Source organism: Chenopodium quinoa, unplaced genomic scaffold (genome assembly GCF_001683475.1).
Source record: "Chenopodium quinoa cultivar QQ74 unplaced genomic scaffold, ASM168347v1, whole genome shotgun sequence".
Lineage (NCBI taxonomy): Eukaryota > Viridiplantae > Streptophyta > Magnoliopsida > Caryophyllales > Amaranthaceae > Chenopodium > Chenopodium quinoa.
In genome coordinates this window covers 215148-232968 of record NW_018744626.1, presented here as the reverse complement: position 1 = coordinate 232968, position 17821 = coordinate 215148, and the positions used below count along the sequence as shown (strand labels likewise).

Sequence of the window (17821 nt, the reverse complement as noted above, 5' to 3'; positions counted from 1 at the left end):
TCTTTATTGTTCTTTCTAATTTACTATTGCAGACTTGCAGCAACTCTTTGATTATTTTTTATTTTGAAGAAAATGAATATAATACTCCAGAAACAGTTAGCAACCTTAGCATCAAGAAGGAAGCAAACAAGCCAATGTAGATAACATGCTCATGCTATTCTGTAGCTCTGCGTATAGAATTTCTGAGAACTTTTAGTTTCCTAGCTATTAAACAGAAAAAGGAAATTCTTATCATTAGATTAAGTAGAAAGATTGGCTAAATCATCCATTTATTTGACGTACAAAGGAGTATAAACATTTCTGCTTGTCATAGAAATTGCTACAATACATTTTTTTAGCAAGAATTATTTCGCCTGATCAGCAAGAATTGTGTGTTAAACCTTCAATAATATGCAAGTACTATATACGTCTCTGTTTACTGAGCAGCCCAGCAATAATATTCCCAAGCTCTTCACCACTGTCTTCCTGTACATGATGCCCTGCCTGAAAAGGAGAGCAAAAGATTGCTAATCAGAACGTTCAACTTAATGAACACAATTACAGGCATGTCTAAGTAGGAAGAGTCAATACCATGGGGAGTTCAACCAATTTGTGATTAGACTCTTTGCAGAAATCTTCGACACCATCATAGTTTAGCCATCGATCCCTTTGACCCCAGCAAACAGTTGTGCGTACTTTCCAGTTTTCACTCACGAGTATCTTCCTTGACTCCTGAACATAATCCTGTCATATAACACTACACTACATGAGTGTGCAGAAATTTCTCTCTAATTACCTTCCCCCTTTTTTCAGACACCAAAGAAATTCAGCAAAAACAACTATAACCTTCAACTGCTTTTTCATAGATCTGCTGACTGCATTTAGTGCAAAACCAGAGGATCCTGATGTGAGATAGGGGCTTCTATAAACCATAGCATCATCTTCCTTCATTTTGTATGGACCAGAACTAGTCAATGCTTTGTCACTTGCTCTGAGAGGATCCTAAATGAGCAGCAAAGAAAATAAATTTGCACTATCATCGTGGCATATACTTTCTGGCCAAACTAAAGTAGTCTTTTAACATGAAAATTTAAAGAAAAAGCAAAAATATAGCAAAGCCAACTAAGTTAACATTGTACCTGAGAAAAAATCTCCCCCAGCAGAAAGTTGCTGAATATGGACAATGACGATGGCAAATTGGCGTGCTTTGCAGTTATCTTTAGTAAATTAAAATATGGGAAGAATGTCAAACTTCTACTTGGAATGTAAGGAAATACTTTGTATATTTCAAGATGAATCTATATTTCAGAGCAGTTGAATCCTGTTTACTTATTCGAGCTTCAGTTAGAGTTTGGAAACAAACACAACATTCTCTCAGAAGTTTGAGCTTGACACAAATTTTAAAAAAATAAAATCAACAGAAAAAATTCGACAAACATACGGGTGGATTAATTAAGATGACATCATTGACTTTATCCTGATGATCAAAAGCATATTTCACAACCACTGGCGAGAAATATCCCTGCAGTAAACAACCAATAGAATGTCACTGCAGAAATCATTAAAATCGGAACTGTAAAAGAAGAGAATGAGTACCTGTACGACAAGTGAAACCTTATTCGGAACCAGATCATCAATCAGAGTTTTCAAGGATGCAGTATATTCTGTAATAGCACCATCCATTAGCAATGTGAAGTTCAAAAATTAATATATTTGTTATGCTAAAATACCCAAGAAACATTGCATACAGTTCCAGTGATCCACCAATGAATTTGGTAAAATAAAATCACCTTCCATTGTGTAGTCAAAACCATATTTAGGCTGCGGCTTATCTGAAAATCCAAATCCTGCAAAGGAGTGGAATAGCAACACAAATATATTATTCTCCTTTGCCTCAAAACATCCATTAAACCTGTGACAAATACTACTATACCAAGAACAGAACTACATATCACATATTACATCACATATTACCACAGCATAGAAAAGTTGAAAATGTTAATGATTTATTATGATAGATAAGAGATTACCAAGCCAATCAAAAGCAATGACATGATAGTTCTTGGAAAGTATTGGAAGAACTTTGCGATACGAGTAAGCCTGTTGGAATCATGCACTCGATTAGATACGGTGATTCAGATTACAAGAATGAATCCTTGCCTAAGATTATATGCAGCTGCATCAAATGCTAGCATATTTTAAGGTTTGTTGTGAAATTATTCTAGCATAGCATCTAAATCTAGTTAGATCAATGCTAACTGTGACTTGTAAGATCATTCAAAAGTCAAGGTAGCAAGTATGAACATGAAACCATTGGTATGAGTCATTAATGTCTGACAGTATTACACTCTGAAACATTCATTAACAGTTCAACACTCATTCAGAAATAATTGCGAAAAAGGAAGAGGAAACTAATAAGACACACCTGTGATGGAAAACCATGAATGAGCATGACTGAAGGATTATCAGTACTTCCACTTTCAACACAAAACCATCTATTATTGTACAAAACAATACGTGTATGGGTAAACCCTGCAATTAATCACTCTTCAATTTCTGTATAAAATGAAGCTAGGCCACCAGTGCAGCAAAATTATTATCATGGCTATAAATTTGTGATACGAATACCAAATGTTATGAGGAATTCACCTAAACACGTCATCAGAAGCTTGAGAACTGCTGCCCATTGTCAACCCAAATATTGGATCTTTTGCCTTCTCACCTGAGCCGCGAACAACATAAGCTTTCACCTAATTGATGAAAAAGGTAAGACAATTGAAGGTAGATGGAAGCAAGATCATAGAGTCAAAGACAAGCCAGCTGAAATTGATGTGAAGCACTACATCTGAACTACGCACGCACAACCAAGAAGTAGAGGATATAACTTGAGTATATAAACAAGAGTAAGAAATCAAATTCATATTCCAGTAAAAAAAAAAAGAACCAACTAAAGGTATATCTGTGACACAGTGAATAAGTTGAAACAATGCACCAAAAGCTAATCAAGGATATACAGAGTACCCAAAAAAAAAAAAATGACAAATCTGGATAATTAGGGGGAATAAATGAAAAATCAAGGGAAAAGAAGCATGATGATTTCCCATCAATAATGACTATTCTTGTCAACCATGAGATGAGGTTTCCATTGCCTCATTTCATCATGAATGAATGAACAATTGCAAACAATCAACCAACCAAAGTCAACAAAGATTGGTGTTGGATAACAAACACAACACCAATTCAGCATAATAATATGCATGTATAACATAAACAACCCATGCTATTTATTGAAGGTATGATATTCTCAGGTAATGAATTTGAGTATAATTCATAACCCAATGACACCTTGATAGGAACCCAGGATGCCAAGTTGGTAAAACAACCATCTCTTGCGGCATTTAACTACAAATGCAACATAATTTCAAATAAAACTACATAGTTAACCAAACTTATTCTCGGGATTTTATAAACATACTGGTAGGCCTCTTATGGTTCCAAACGCATTAATATGACTCCAAGGGACACCCCCACGCATTCAGTTCAATATGGGGAAAATTTCTCAAAATTGGTTCAAAAGCGTGGATTATAGCCTTCCATTTTGGACTTTTTTTTTTTTTTTTTTTTTTGGACCTAAAAAGGAAATGGTCGAGGTGCTTCTCATGGGCACCATAACACCTTGGGAGTCCATTTCGGCGATTAGAACCATTCACTTTTCCTTAAAAAATGTCAACTTAATACACAAAAACGTACACGCCTACTTTTATTAATTCAACTACTCAAGGCTACCTTGGGACTTTATGTAACCAATTAATGGTCATATATGGTTCCAAACAACATCAAATGACCTAAAGATGCATCCCCTTCAATTATGAGATTTTTAAACATCAAGTCCCAAAATCTTTAAATCTGGTCCGATTTAGTGTATTATAGCCTTCAAATTTGGCCTTCGGAGTACATTTTTGGATATGCTAAGTTAATGCATTGAGGTGGTTCTTGAGGTTTCCAAAGGGCTCCGAGAGGCCTACTTAGTGCCCAGAAGGCCACAATTATCTCATTCATGCCTTGGGGACCCTTCGTCGTTGTGTCTTAAGATGTCATCCCTTGTCTAGTTGTCTTGCCTCATCTTGTTACCTTGGCTTGGCTACATTGCCTTGGCTTGTATTGCCTTTTGCCTTGCCTTCCAAGGCCTTGCATTGCCTTGTTTTGGTAGTTTGGCCCTAAGATAAGCCAAGACGCTTCCCTAAATTGCTAAAATAGGTGTTTTTTTAAGGATGGGGTGTGTTTTTATGCCTCGTGCCCATGCCTAGGGCATGGGTGTGCAGCAGCAGCACAACCGCCCTAAGGCCATGTGCATGCTTTTAGGCAGCAACAGCATCCAGTGCCCCACATTTAGGTACTGTGCCTTGGCCCTCCTCCACACTTAGCAATTTTTTATAGCACCAAAGGCATAATATTTTTTTCTTTTTTTTAAATAAATGAAAACGTTGTTAAAAAAATACTGACTGACCATTTTCCCCTGCTTGAACCATTCATCAGCAGGACTTGATCCATCTGAATACTTTCCTGCCAAAAAAAATAATGTGATTTTTAATTTTGTTAAGCCATATGTATTATGTTACATGTAAATTGTGATAATTCATAAATAAAATCAAATCTTTAAGTAACCCTGATTCTTATGATTTTATCCCATCAAGTTTATAATTGCATTGCTATTGTAACCCTTATAGATATGATCGTTGCAATAAACTCCTGTTACAAAAAGATTTACACAATCTAACAATATTACCAAGTATAAAAACTGGCCTATTACACAACAGATGATCAAATACAGGAGATCCACAATTAATAAGAAACATTACCTCCACTGAAAGAGAAGCCATCACCAGCAGAAACAGGAGCATCCAAGTAATAATCCTGCAACCAAAAATATATAATTAATCTAACAGAAAAAACACATTTAATTAAAACCATTTTAGAGTTGCTAATATAAATAATTAATCACCTCATCTTGGCTACAAATCAATTTAAATGGTTTCCTCCTTTTGGTAACCACAATTTTGGACTTGGGTAATTTAGAAAGAGGCTTAATTGAAGATTTAAATTGATGGGGTTTGTGAAAAGATGTAACATTGGCAGATTGAAGAGACATATTAACAAGTAAAAGGGTAGTAATTTTACTGAGATGTAGGAAGAATATGATGATCTTGTTTCTGTAAAGACTAGGTGAAAAGATGGATAGGGTTTGTTCGGTTGTTACTTGTTAGCCCCCGTTGCCGCGCAATTTTAGCTACTCTTTTCCCTGCCTTATAAATGTTGCCCTTGTTCTTTAGTGGTTGTGAGACAATTGTATCACATATTCTCCATGTAGGCGTATCCGGTATCATTATAGGGATTGTTCCAGACGTTAGGGGTTCGAATCTTAATAAATAAGGATATACATAATATATATATTTTGAAATAAGGATATACGTAATATATAGTTAGAGGAAATTTTTTTAATATCATTTCTCTTGTATTTTAGTGTTTGAAGTGTAAATATTGGATCAAATATATCATGAAAGTTGAAGTTTGATTAGAGTCATTTATTTTGATAAAACTTCTCTAATAAATGAGGTATGTACATACCTTTGAATTTATTCAACATGTCTATTTCGTTACAATTAAAAAGTATTGATAATTACTCGGAGTTTGTAAAAAAATTAATTATTTTTTTCCGTAGAAATATACTTGGATATAGGCCAAGTATATTGACATCAACATGCCAAAAATCATGTGTCTACGCTTGAGTTTAAGTCCCTCTTCTAACATGTTTATTTATTGTTTTGCCTCAATAGTGCTAATTGCCTCTTTTTATAAACTCTTAAGAATAGTATAGCTATGGGTAGTAATTCGGGTTAACAGGTCGGGTTTGGGTTAGATTTCAGGTTATACTTAGAAAGAATCAAAAATATTGTAAAACTTAATATCATCACGAAATATGAAATTTGGGTCAAATCGGGTCGAATTCGGATTTTGGGTTGGGTTCGGGTTCTCAGTAACTTCGGGCCAAGTTTGAGTCGTGTAATTGGATCAGGTCAGGAATTGCCGCTCCTAAATATAGGGACATTTATACTCTCATAACAACGTTTGTTTATCTAATGTCAAATTGAAAAAGCTTCCGAACATAACTAGCTAATTAATTAGTTATGACTCACATATCGCACGCATTAACCGGCCCAGTTCATTACTCATTACAATTGGGTTTTGCTCATTATCAATGTGGATTGTGAACCATATGGTAATTTGTGGACCATATGGTAACTTTGAATACCTTCTGGGTTGGATCCTGCCTGATAACATATCATTGAAGTACAGTCGTTTCTTGAACCAAAAATCCCCCAAAGAGAGGGAGAAAGAAAGGCGAAAATGGTGTTTCAGAGTCTTAGGCTTCCTTTCACAAACCACTCTTCTTATCGAACGGCTTATCGTTCTACTCTTTTCTTCTTCCCTAACCATCATTCCTCATCTTCTTCAGGTGATTTCTTTTTTCTTTCTTCTTAATATTATTATGTATGCTCTTCACTTTTCTATGCTTCTTTCTTCATTATATCAAACAATAAACTGAATGTTCAATGATATTCGTGCTAATTCTATTATTATTTGTGGGGTTCTTCTAGTTTATAACAGAGATGAGTCAAAATTGAACCTTTATTATAGGTTTTTAAGTATCTGGGTCTTGCTAATTGCCTAATTGGGTACTAATGTTTTGAACTTTTGTAACAATTCATAGCATGATTAATGTCAAATCTTCTTGTTTTGCCTCTATATGTTATTCTAGCTTAAATTATCATTTAATTTGTTAATTGTTATTGCAAGTATTATCAAATTATTATCTTTAATAATACCAGTGTTAATAGACTAATAGTATTGCAACAAATTTTCTAAAAAAATTCAAGTTCTGTGCTGTTAATAGAGTTTAAGTTGATTTATTTATATTTTTTTTTTGGGTCATGTGAATTGTCACCAGTGAGATGGTTCAGAGGTAATCAGCATTGTTCCATCAGAAGTTTCTCTGCAAAGTCAGCCAAGTTCTATCCATCAAAGAAGTAAGCTTTTGGTGCTAAAATATGCATTGATTTGTTACAGTAATTCAGTGGATTAATTTGTGTGTCTTTCACACTTATTGTGTCATTATAGTCATTGGGTTATTCATTTCTTCCAATTGTTAAATTATCTCAATGAATTGGATTTGTTATGGCCATTATCGACTATTCATCTTAGAACTGATTCTGAAAAGAAATGTTGAAGCACAAATAATTCATTACTGAGGTCATCGTGGAGCATTGATACTAGCTATATGAAAAGTGCTGAAATCAAACATATAGCTCGGGTGTCTCAAGAGTAGTGTTATTCTGTTTGTTAACATTATTTTGCTCACATGATATGTGTAAGAAAACATGAATGATTGGGTTTCATAGATGTGGTGCTGTTAGAAAGGAATGTTTCTGGATTGCCAGTCAGAGTACATTGCTTAATATTGTATTTCATGCAGTAGCTGTAAAGATATAGTGAACTGCACATGTAGTTCAATGCTGGTCACATTCAGCCAAGATGTATCCACAATATGGCAATAAATGTCCTAGTTGTTTTGCTTTTTAGGATGGTGCAACTAATGAAACCCGCTAAACAGCTTGAGAGTGAACTATTGATTCTACATTTCTACCTGATGGTAGCAATGTGCCCTATATGATGGGTCTGTTAGGCATCATCTTTTTCCTATGAACCATTAATTCTTTTTATTTTGTATCTTCAACTCTTCTAGGTTGCTAAATCTTCTTTTCAACTTTGAGAATGGTGATGTATGCCTATTAATTACTTCAAAATGTTTTTGAACCACTTGAATGTTCATGTTTTTGTAATGACTTGACATGGTGCTTGTCTAAAAACTGCTTAGAGTAAGATAACATGTTCACTCGTGCTTTGGTTTGACAATGATCCATTTATCCCTACCCTGATCTTTCGAATCTCTCTTTCTTAATAACTCTCTTCTGATATAATATATAAATTTTGACATTCTTAGGAAAAAGAGACTGGATGAGGTATGCTTGGAGAGGTTTCAGCAATATAGCCGAACCTTCATACAGTCATGGATAATACAAGGTAAGATTTGCCTCAATAAGGGCCTTATATGTTCATATACTTTGTGTTAGGAGTCTTGTTGGGGACAATGCAGTTGCAACATTCAAGTATCTCATATTTGCGTGGAAGCTGATTTCTTTTGTCTCTTTTTTGGTTGTAGGGAAAGTGTGTGTGAATGGTAAAGTGGTGAATAAAGCTGGGACACCTGTCTCAAATGAAGCTGTTGTGGAGATAATTGCAGAAATTCCTAAATATGTATGTAGGTGATTACTCTGAAATGAAACCCTGATGCTTTTGGTATTGCAAAATTTGTGCACATTATAATGAGAAACTACTTGTATGCTGACATCTGCTTCAGAGCAGGATACAAGTTGGAGGCTGCTATTGAGCAACTAGAAGTCGATGTTACTGGGAAAGTTGCTCTCGACTCTGGATTGTCAACTGGAGGGTTTACTGATTGCCTGCTCCAGTATGGTGCGGTGTATGTATATGGAGTTGATGTAGGCTATGGGCAGGTATCTTTACAACTCTTGAACCCAAGTAAATCTTGAAAGTTTAAACACCCAAAAGATATTAAGAGCAGTGTAAATGGGACTGGGATAAGATTGGCATGATTTTGACGCACTTGATTAGATGCTATTAGGACAAAAGGAATATACTTAAGTTGATTATGACATATGCTTTGTGATTTGCAAAGAGAAATTTGATGTTTTATTAAAACTATATTACTGAAAGGATCCTTGTACCTCCGATATTCAGACTTTTTCACTATTATATTGGCTTGCTGAATAAACTTAGTGACATATCCACAGGTGGCAGATAAAATTCGTCGAGATGAGCGAGTCTCTGTTATTGAGCGGACAAATTTAAGATATCTTCCTGGACTTCCGCAACAAGTTGATTTGGTGACTTTAGACCTTTCATTTATTTCTATACTCGTGGTACGATCAAGCAGTAGTTATAACTTCTTGTTTAAATGTCTTTGATGCATGAAATTGCTTGTAAGCTGCTGTATCATTTAATGAACTTAAATTCTAGCATATTGAGCTCTTCTGTCTTATTAATATATCGACACAGGTGATGCCTGCGGTGATTAAGGTGATGAAGGAGCAGTCCACGCTGATCACCCTTGTGAAACCTCAATTTGAAGCAAGGAGATCCCAGGTAATTGCGTCTTCTGCTGTCTCTTGATTATCATCCTTAAACTTGTATGCCCTTTAGCTACAAATATTACTGTTTGACAAGATGAATTTTTCAGAAGACAATTTTATGTTTTGTACTCCAATTTTTTGTGTTTAATTACTAGGAAGTTCACTTTTATCTTTATAAGATTGCCTGGAAAGATATTCTGGAGTTATGTAACAATTGAACTAAATTTGGTATCCAAGTTCAAGAGTCATGTTTAGTTAGAGCTGTCAAAAACTGACTCGACCCAAGAACTCAACCTGAACCGGTAATGATCTGAACCCAACCTACCCGAACCTGACCATATGTTAACTGACAACCGATTTGATCCAATACTTTTTTACCTGAACCCCAACCTGCTCCCGACCTGAGAGTAACCGTCAACCAATTTAAACCGACCAAACAACAATCTGTACCAGAACTAGTACCCGACCCAACTAGAACATGTACCCGAGTCATGGAAGGTTTAATAAAATTTGTATGCCTTTTGTTCAACTTATATACAAGTACAAATCCAGCAAGCCCACAATCCGATTTAGCTTGTACACCTTTTGTTCTCTATTACTCATATATAGGTTTAATAAAATCTTGATAAAGTTGATCAAATTATGGAAGGCGTAATTATAAAGGTTCAACTTGAGCACATCGATATTTATTGGAATTGAACTTGAACCTAAACCCAACTCAATTCTAACTCGAACCCGAATATACCCGTTCACAACTTGAAGTAATTTTACCCGTTCACAACTTGAAGTGATTTCGTAAGATCAAGTCTACCACGAACGTTTATGAAAACATATAATGATCATATGTGTTTCAAATGCAATTATATAACCCCGAGATTTATTCCTTAGGGTCTCAAGGCTTTTCGCCACCGGGCCCCGAAACCTTTAAATTTCCTCAAAAAAACGTGGATTATAGTCTTCAGTTTTGTAATTTTTTTACCTTCTTTTGCCCGGAACTAAAAATAGCCAAGATGTTTACTATGGTCCCTAATATCCTGCGGGAGTACAATTGGGTCTACAATTGGGTCGATGGAACCATCAAATATGCCCTTAAACGGTCATTTTACCTAATTTGCAGTGATTTCGTAAACTCAAGCCTACCATGGACGTTTATGACAACATATGATGATCATATATGATTTCAAACGACATTATATGACCCCGAGATGTATCCCTTAGGGTTTCAAGTTTTTTCGCCACTGGGCCCCAAAATCTCAAATTTTCCTCAAAAAGCGTGGATTATAAGCCTTCAACTTTGTAATTTTAAGACCTTTTTTCTCCCGTAAACAAAAATTGCCGAGATGTTTACCATGGCCCCTAATATCCTCCGGGAATCAAATTGGGTTGGTGGAACCGTCCAATATGCCCTTAAACGGTCATTTTACCCATTCACAACTTGCAGTAATTTCGTAAACTCAAGCCTACCACGAACATTTACGACAACATATAATGATCAGATATGGTTTCAAACGAAATTATATGACCCCGAGATATTTCCCTTAGGGTTTCAAGGTTTTTTGCCACTGGGCCCCGAAACCTCAAATTTTCCTCAAAAAGCGTGGATTATAGCCTTCAAATTTGTAATTTTTTTTTATCTTTTTTCGCCCGGAAATAAAAATTGCCGAGATATTTACCATGATCCCAAATATCCTCCGGGAGTCAAATTGGGTCGGTAGAACCGTCCAATATGCCCTTAAACGGTCATTTTACCCATTCACAACTTGAAGTGATTTCGTTAACACAAGCGTATCACGTACGTTTGTGACAACATATAATGATCATATATGGTTCCAAACGACATTATATGACATCGAGACATATTCCTTAGGGTCTCAACACTTTTCGCCATAGGACCACAAAACCTCAAATTTTCTAAAAAATCGTGGATTATGCCTTCAAGGCTTCAATATTGTAATTTTTTGACCTTTTTTTCATCTAGAAATAAAATTTGCTGAGATATTTACCATGGTCCCTAATACCCTCCAATAGTTCAATTGGATCGGTGGAACCAACCAATATGCCCTTAAACGGTCATTTTACGTGTTCGCAACTTGCACTGATTTTGTAAACTCAAGCCTACCACGGATGTTTATGACAACATATAATGATCATATATGGTTTTAATCGGCATTATATGGCCCCGAGATGTATCCATTAAGGTCTAAAAGCTTTTTGCCACAAGCCTCTAAACCTCAAAATTTCCTAAAAAAGCGTGGATTATAACCTTTAATTTTGTAATTCTTTAACCTTTTTTCACCCGAAAATAAAAATTACCAAGATGTTTACCATTTTCCCTAATATCCTCCGAGAGTCCAATTGGGTCGTTGGAACCATACAATATGCCCTTAAACGGTCATTTTACCCGTTCACAATTTGCACTGATTTCGTAAACTCAAGCCTACTACGGACGTTTATGACAACATATAATGATCATATGTGGTTTCAAACGGCATTATATGACCCTGAGATGTATCCCTTAGGGTTTCAAGGCTTTTCGCCACCGGGCCCCGAAACCTCAAAATTTCCTAAAAAAGCGTGGATTAGCCTTCAAATTTGTAATTTTTTGACCTTTTTTTGCCCGGAAATAAAAATTGACGAGATTTTTACCATGGTCCCTAATATCCTCTAGGAGTCAAATTGGGTTGGTGGAATAGTCCAATATGCCCTTAAACGAACATTTTACCCGTTTAAAACTTGAAGTGATTACGTAAACTCAAGCGTATCACGTACGTTTATGACAAAATATAATGATCATATATGGTTTCAAACGACATTATATGACAACGAGATATATTCCCTAGGGTCTCAACACTTTTCGTCACTGGACCCTAAAACCTCACAATTTCCTAAAAAAGCGTGGATTAGCCTTTAATATTGTAATTTTTTGACCTTTTTTCGCACAGAAATAAAAATTGCTAAGATGATTACGATGGTCCCTAATACCCTCCAAGAGTCCAATTGGGTCGGTGGACCATCCAATATGCCCTTAAACGATCTTTTTACGCGTTCGCAACTTGCATAGAATGTAAACTCAAGCCTACCACGGACGTTTATGACAACATATAAAGATCATATGTGATTTCAAACGGCATTATATGACCCGAGATGTATCCCTTAGGGTCTCAAGGCTTTTCGCCACATGCCTCTAAACCTTAAAATTTCCTAAAAAAGGCGCGGATTATACCGTTAACTTTTGTAATTTTTTAACCTTTTTTCGCCTGGAAATAAAAACACCAAGATGTTTATTATTGTCCCTAATACCCTCCGGGAGTTCAATTGGGTCGGTGGAACCATTCAATATGCCCTTAAACGGTCATTTTACCCGTTCACAACTTGCATTGATTTCGTAAACTCAAGCCTACCATGTACGTTTATGACAATATATAATGATCATATATGGTTTCAAATGGCATTATATGACCCCGAGATTTATACCCTAGGTTCTCAACCTCAAAATGTCCTTAAATAGCGTGGATTATTATAGTCTTCAATTTTGTAGTTTTTTTTTTTTTTTGACCATTTTTCGTCCGGAAATAAAAATTGTCGAGATGTTTGTTTTGGTCTCTAATATCCTCCAGGAGTCCAATTGGGTCAGTGGAACCGTCCAATATGCCCTTAAACGGTCATTTTACTCGTTCACAACTTGCAGTGATTTCGTAAATTCAAGCCTACCACGGACGTTTATGACAACATATGATGATCAGATATGGTTACAAACAACATTATATGACCCCGAGATGTATGTACCCTTAGGGTTCTCAAGGATTTTCACTACCGGGCCCCGAAACCTCAAAATTTCTTCAAAAAGCGTGGATTATAGTCTTCAATTTTTAATTTTTTAACCTTTTTTCGCCCGGAAATAAAAATTACCAAGATGTTTACCATGGTCCCTAATCCCCTCCGGAAGTCCAATTGGGTCGGTGGAACCATCCAATATGCCCTTTAACGGTCATTTTACCCGTTCACAACTTGAAGTGATTTCATAAACTTAAGCTTACCACGTACGTTTATGACAACATATAATGATCATATATAGTTTCAAACGGCATTATATGACCCCGAGATGTATCCCTTAGGGTTTCAAGGCTTTTCGCCACCGTGCCCCGAAACTTCAAAATTTCCTAAAAAAGCGTGCATTATTGCCTTCAATTTTGTGATTTTTTAACCTTTTTTTGCCCGGAAATAAAAATTGCCGAGATGTTTACCATGGACCCTAATATCCTCCGGGAGTCAAATTGGGTTGGTGGAACTGTCCAGTATGCCCTTAAATGGCCATTTTACCCGTTCATAACTTCCACTAATTTCGTAAACTCAAGCGTACCACGGACGTTTATGACAGCATATAATGATCATATATGGTTTCACACGGCATTATATGACCCCGAGATGTATCCCTTAGGGTTTTAAGGCTTTTTGCCGCCGGATCCCGAAACATCAAATTTTCCTCAAAAAAGCGTGGATTATATAGCCTTCAATTTTGTAATTTTTTTGACCTTTTAGCCCGGAAATAAAAATTGCTGAGATGTTACCATGGTCCTTTATATCCTCCGGGAGTCATATTGTGTTGGTGGAACCGTCCAATATGCCCTTAAACGGTCATTTTACCCATTCACAACTTGCAGTGATTTTGTAAACTCAAGCATATTACGTACGTTTATGACAACATATAATGATCATATATGGTTTCCAACGACATTATATGACACCAAGATTTATTTCCTAGGGTCTCTAACACTTTTCGCCGCTAGACCCCAAAACCTTGAAGCCTTCAATATTGAAATTTTTTGACCTTTTTTCGTCAGAGAAGCTTACTATGGTCCTTAATACCCTCCAAGAGTCCAATTGGGTCGGTGGAATCATCCTATATGCCCTTAAACTGTCATTTTACCCATTCACAACTTGTAGTGATTTCGTAAACTCGAGCCTACCACGGACGTTTAGGACAACATATGATGATCATATATGGTTTCAAACAACATTATATGACCTCGAGATGTACCCTTAGGGTTCTCAAGGCTTTTCGCCACCGGGCCTGAAACCTTAAAATTTCACCAAAAAGCGTGGATTATAGCCTTCAATTTTGTAATTTTTTAACCTTTTTTCGCCTAGAAATAAAAATTGCAAAGATGTTTACCATGGTCCCTAATACCTTCCGGGAGTCCAACATCCAATATGCCCTTAAATGATCATTTTACCCGTTCACAACTTGCAGTGATTTCGTAAACTCAAGTCTACCACAGACGTTTATGACAACATATAATGTTCATATATAGTTTCAAACGGCATTATATGACACCGAGATATATCTCCTATGGTCTCAACAATTTTCGCCACCGGGTCCTGAAACCTCAAAAATTTCCTTAAAAAGCGTAGGTTATAACCTTCAATTTTGTAATTTTCTGACCTCTTTTCGTCCGGATATAAAAATTGCTGAGATGTTTACCATGGTACCTAATACCCTCCGGGTGTCCAATTGGGTCAGTGGAACTATCCAATATTCCCTTAAATGGTCATTTTACCCGTTCACAACTTGCATTGATTTCGTAAATTCAAGCTTACCATGTACGTTTATGACAACATATAATGATCATATATGGTTTCAAACGGCATTATATGAACCCGAGATATATCCCCTAGGGTCTCAACACTTTGTCACCCGGTCCCGAAACCTCAAAATTTCCTCAAAAAGTGTGGATTATAGCTAGAGGAGACAAAATTTGACCCGATCCGAGAACCCGACCTTAACGGAAACCCAGCCTTTACTCGGATAATGGGGTGAAACTAGTGACCTGTAACCTGACTTAACCTGACCAGATCTTAACCGAAAACCCATTTTATCCAATACTTTATGGCCTGAACCCGAACCTGCCCCCGACCGATAGTAACAGTCAACCCATTTAATCCAACCCGAAAATAATCCGAACCTGAACTAGTACACGACCCAATCAATACATGAACCCGAGTCATGGAAGGTTTAATAAAATTTTATATACCGTTTATTCAGCTTATATACTGGTATAATTCTGTAAATCTTCAATCCGATTTAATAAAATCTTTTGTTCAGCTTATATAACTTATATTCTTTGTTACTCGTATATAGGTTTAATAAAATCTTGATGATGCTTGATCAAATTATGGAAGACGTAATTATATAGTTCAACTTGGCCACATCGATATTTATTAGAATTGAACTTGAACCAGAACCCGACTCAACACTAACCCGAACCCGAATATACCATCTTGTTAACCCATCCAAACCCGACTCAACACAACCTGAACCTGAAATTGAACCTGAACTGATTTTAACTCGAATTGAACCCGAACTATATCCGAAAAGGTGAACGACCCGTTATAACTTGAATTGAAATTGACCCAACCTGCACTTGAACCTGATTTGAAGCTAGATTGACCCGATATAACCTGATCCTGATTTAACCTGAGACCTAATTTGACCCGACCCAAACCCAACTTGAATACCCTAATTGACAACTCTATGTTTAGTCATGGATCATGTTAGAGCAAGAATGAGATTTTGGTGGTGATGACTGTCTTAATTGATTTGTACTTTAACATTTTTCTTAGGTAGGAAAAAGGACGTAGAGTTGAGCTAACTTGTTCTTTTCATTTCTTGTTGCAGGTGGGAAGTGGCGGTATTGTTAGAGATCCAGATGTCCATAAAGAGGTAACTCATCAACTTGTTTTAATGGTTATTAAGTTGGTTATAATATTCGCCACCGTCCCTCTATATGTTGCCTTCTACAAACTATTTCACGTCTAAATTTTGCACTATAAAGAGGCAACTTATCAACGTGTTTTTGTTACGGGTTATTAAGTTGGTTGGATGATTATCTAGCCTTCTGCTTACATTTGCCTTTTAAGCTTTTGCATCTCTGTACTTCTTAGGGTTACTCTGAATCTTGATTCTTCTGAGGACATGAGATCATATAAACTCTTATTCACTTTATCTGTTGCCTTTCCCTCCCAAAGTCGAGGGATTAAAATACTTTGTATAAGAAAATGCTTGAATTTCAAGAAGTGGCCTTTCCTGTCATTGAATGGTTGGCAGCAAGGCCAGCAACTTATGTTACAGCCTAGCTTTCTAACTAGGAATTCTTGTAGAATTTTTGGACTATTATGACCTTGGTTAAGTTTGCTTTCTCTATACTATTATTATAAGCTATTGTAGCTTTTGTTGCTGCTCTGCATCACGCTTTTGTTGCTGCTCTGCATCACTGAAAGTGAGTATTTGGTTTTACTGGACTGCTTGCTGCAGGTTTTAGAGAGGATCATAAATGGGGTGCAAAGTTTTGGGTTCGAAAGCAAAGGGTGGATTGAGTCTCCTTTGAAGGGGGCTGAGGGTAATATAGAGTTCTTGGTTCGCTTTGATCGAACAGCTGAGGCAACCACGTAGACGTGTTTTATCATTTATAAAGGCAATGCACCATGTATTATCTGACATTCTCCTGGGCACTTCATGAAAGGAAACGGCACCATTGGAGGAGAAGATTTTTGCTGATGAGTAACAAGGAGTAGAGAAATGAATGTCTTGCTCAAAACGTCAGCGATGTTGTTTTAGAATGTACCAGAAATTGTGATGATTTATGCATATGCTTGGATTTAGGAAAGAATGAAGAGAAGTACGAGTTTGAAGATAATTCCTGATTAAGCTCTGTCAATAGCTACGCAAAATAACTGTGATTCCTGGTTAATATTCTGATCACAAATGGGTAACCAGACCATGTTGCATTTTCCCTTCTGTTCGGAAACATTAAGTCATATCTGTTTTATGTTTGGGGGTCTTTATGCTGTAATTAATCTCTTTAATAATTTTATCTTAAGTACTTTGATCGGAGAATCTTTTGAGTTTCCTTCATCTCAATTCAATAAGCCATATGTAAATGGATGTTAGCTTGAAATATAATGAAAATCCATTTCTGCACTGGTTTTGTCGTTATCATTCACTAACTTTTAACTGAAGCTTTCGCCTAAAATATGAACTAGGGTTGGCAATTTAATCCGAGTTCGATTCGAATCCGATCTGATCCGAAGGAAAAAATCCAATTCGAATCCGTTTAATATTAGTCCGAATTCGAATCCGATAAAATAGATCCGAATCCGAATAGGAGGTAGATTGGACTTGGACCCTACGCAAAGTCCGATCCGAGTCTGAATCCAAAAGTATAAGCATATATATGCTCTATAACTTGGGACAATTATTTGCTTGTTTTGTAGCAAAATTTTGTTATGTAACTTAGTTATAATTTAAATATGTTATGTTTATACTTTAATTGGTATGACAATACAAGCAATTATAGGTATATGACATTACAAAAAAAAATTCGAACCCGATCCGACTCGTAATTTTCGGATTCGGATCCGAGTCTAGGGTCCATTTACTAAACGGATCGGATTCGGATTTAGCCACATCTGACCCGAATCCGATCCGTTGCCACTCCTAATATGAACAAATCAAAGAAGGCCAAGATACCTTTAAGCAATGAGTTGGTCTACAAAAATTGTTCTGCTATATTACG

At 36.3% G+C, this 17821-nt stretch overlaps 2 protein-coding genes across 2 annotated transcripts; one reads left to right on the top strand and one right to left on the bottom strand.

Moving 5' to 3' along the window:
* Positions 1-207: 207 nt before the first annotated feature.
* Positions 208-5285, bottom strand: LOC110700270 (haloalkane dehalogenase-like). Its single transcript, XM_021877785.1, has 13 exons — positions 4982-5285; positions 4839-4893; positions 4487-4542; positions 2629-2729; positions 2405-2474; positions 2010-2079; positions 1770-1826; positions 1576-1643; positions 1421-1501; positions 1119-1196; positions 826-981; positions 571-723; positions 208-483 (listed from the first exon to the last, which is right to left on the bottom strand). Exons 1-13 carry the CDS (start codon positions 5126-5128, stop codon positions 400-402), a joined length of 1176 nt encoding a protein of 391 aa, XP_021733477.1. The 5' UTR covers positions 5129-5285; the 3' UTR covers positions 208-399.
* A 1019-nt stretch (positions 5286-6304) lies between these two features.
* LOC110700268 (putative rRNA methyltransferase YqxC) lies at positions 6305-17219 on the top strand. The gene is made up of 9 exons (XM_021877782.1): positions 6305-6493; positions 6986-7064; positions 8039-8118; positions 8258-8360; positions 8456-8612; positions 8910-9038; positions 9175-9261; positions 15925-15969; positions 16561-17219. Exons 1-9 carry the CDS (start codon positions 6385-6387, stop codon positions 16696-16698), a joined length of 927 nt encoding a protein of 308 aa, XP_021733474.1. The 5' UTR covers positions 6305-6384; the 3' UTR covers positions 16699-17219.
* The last annotated feature ends 602 nt before the right edge of the window (positions 17220-17821 follow it).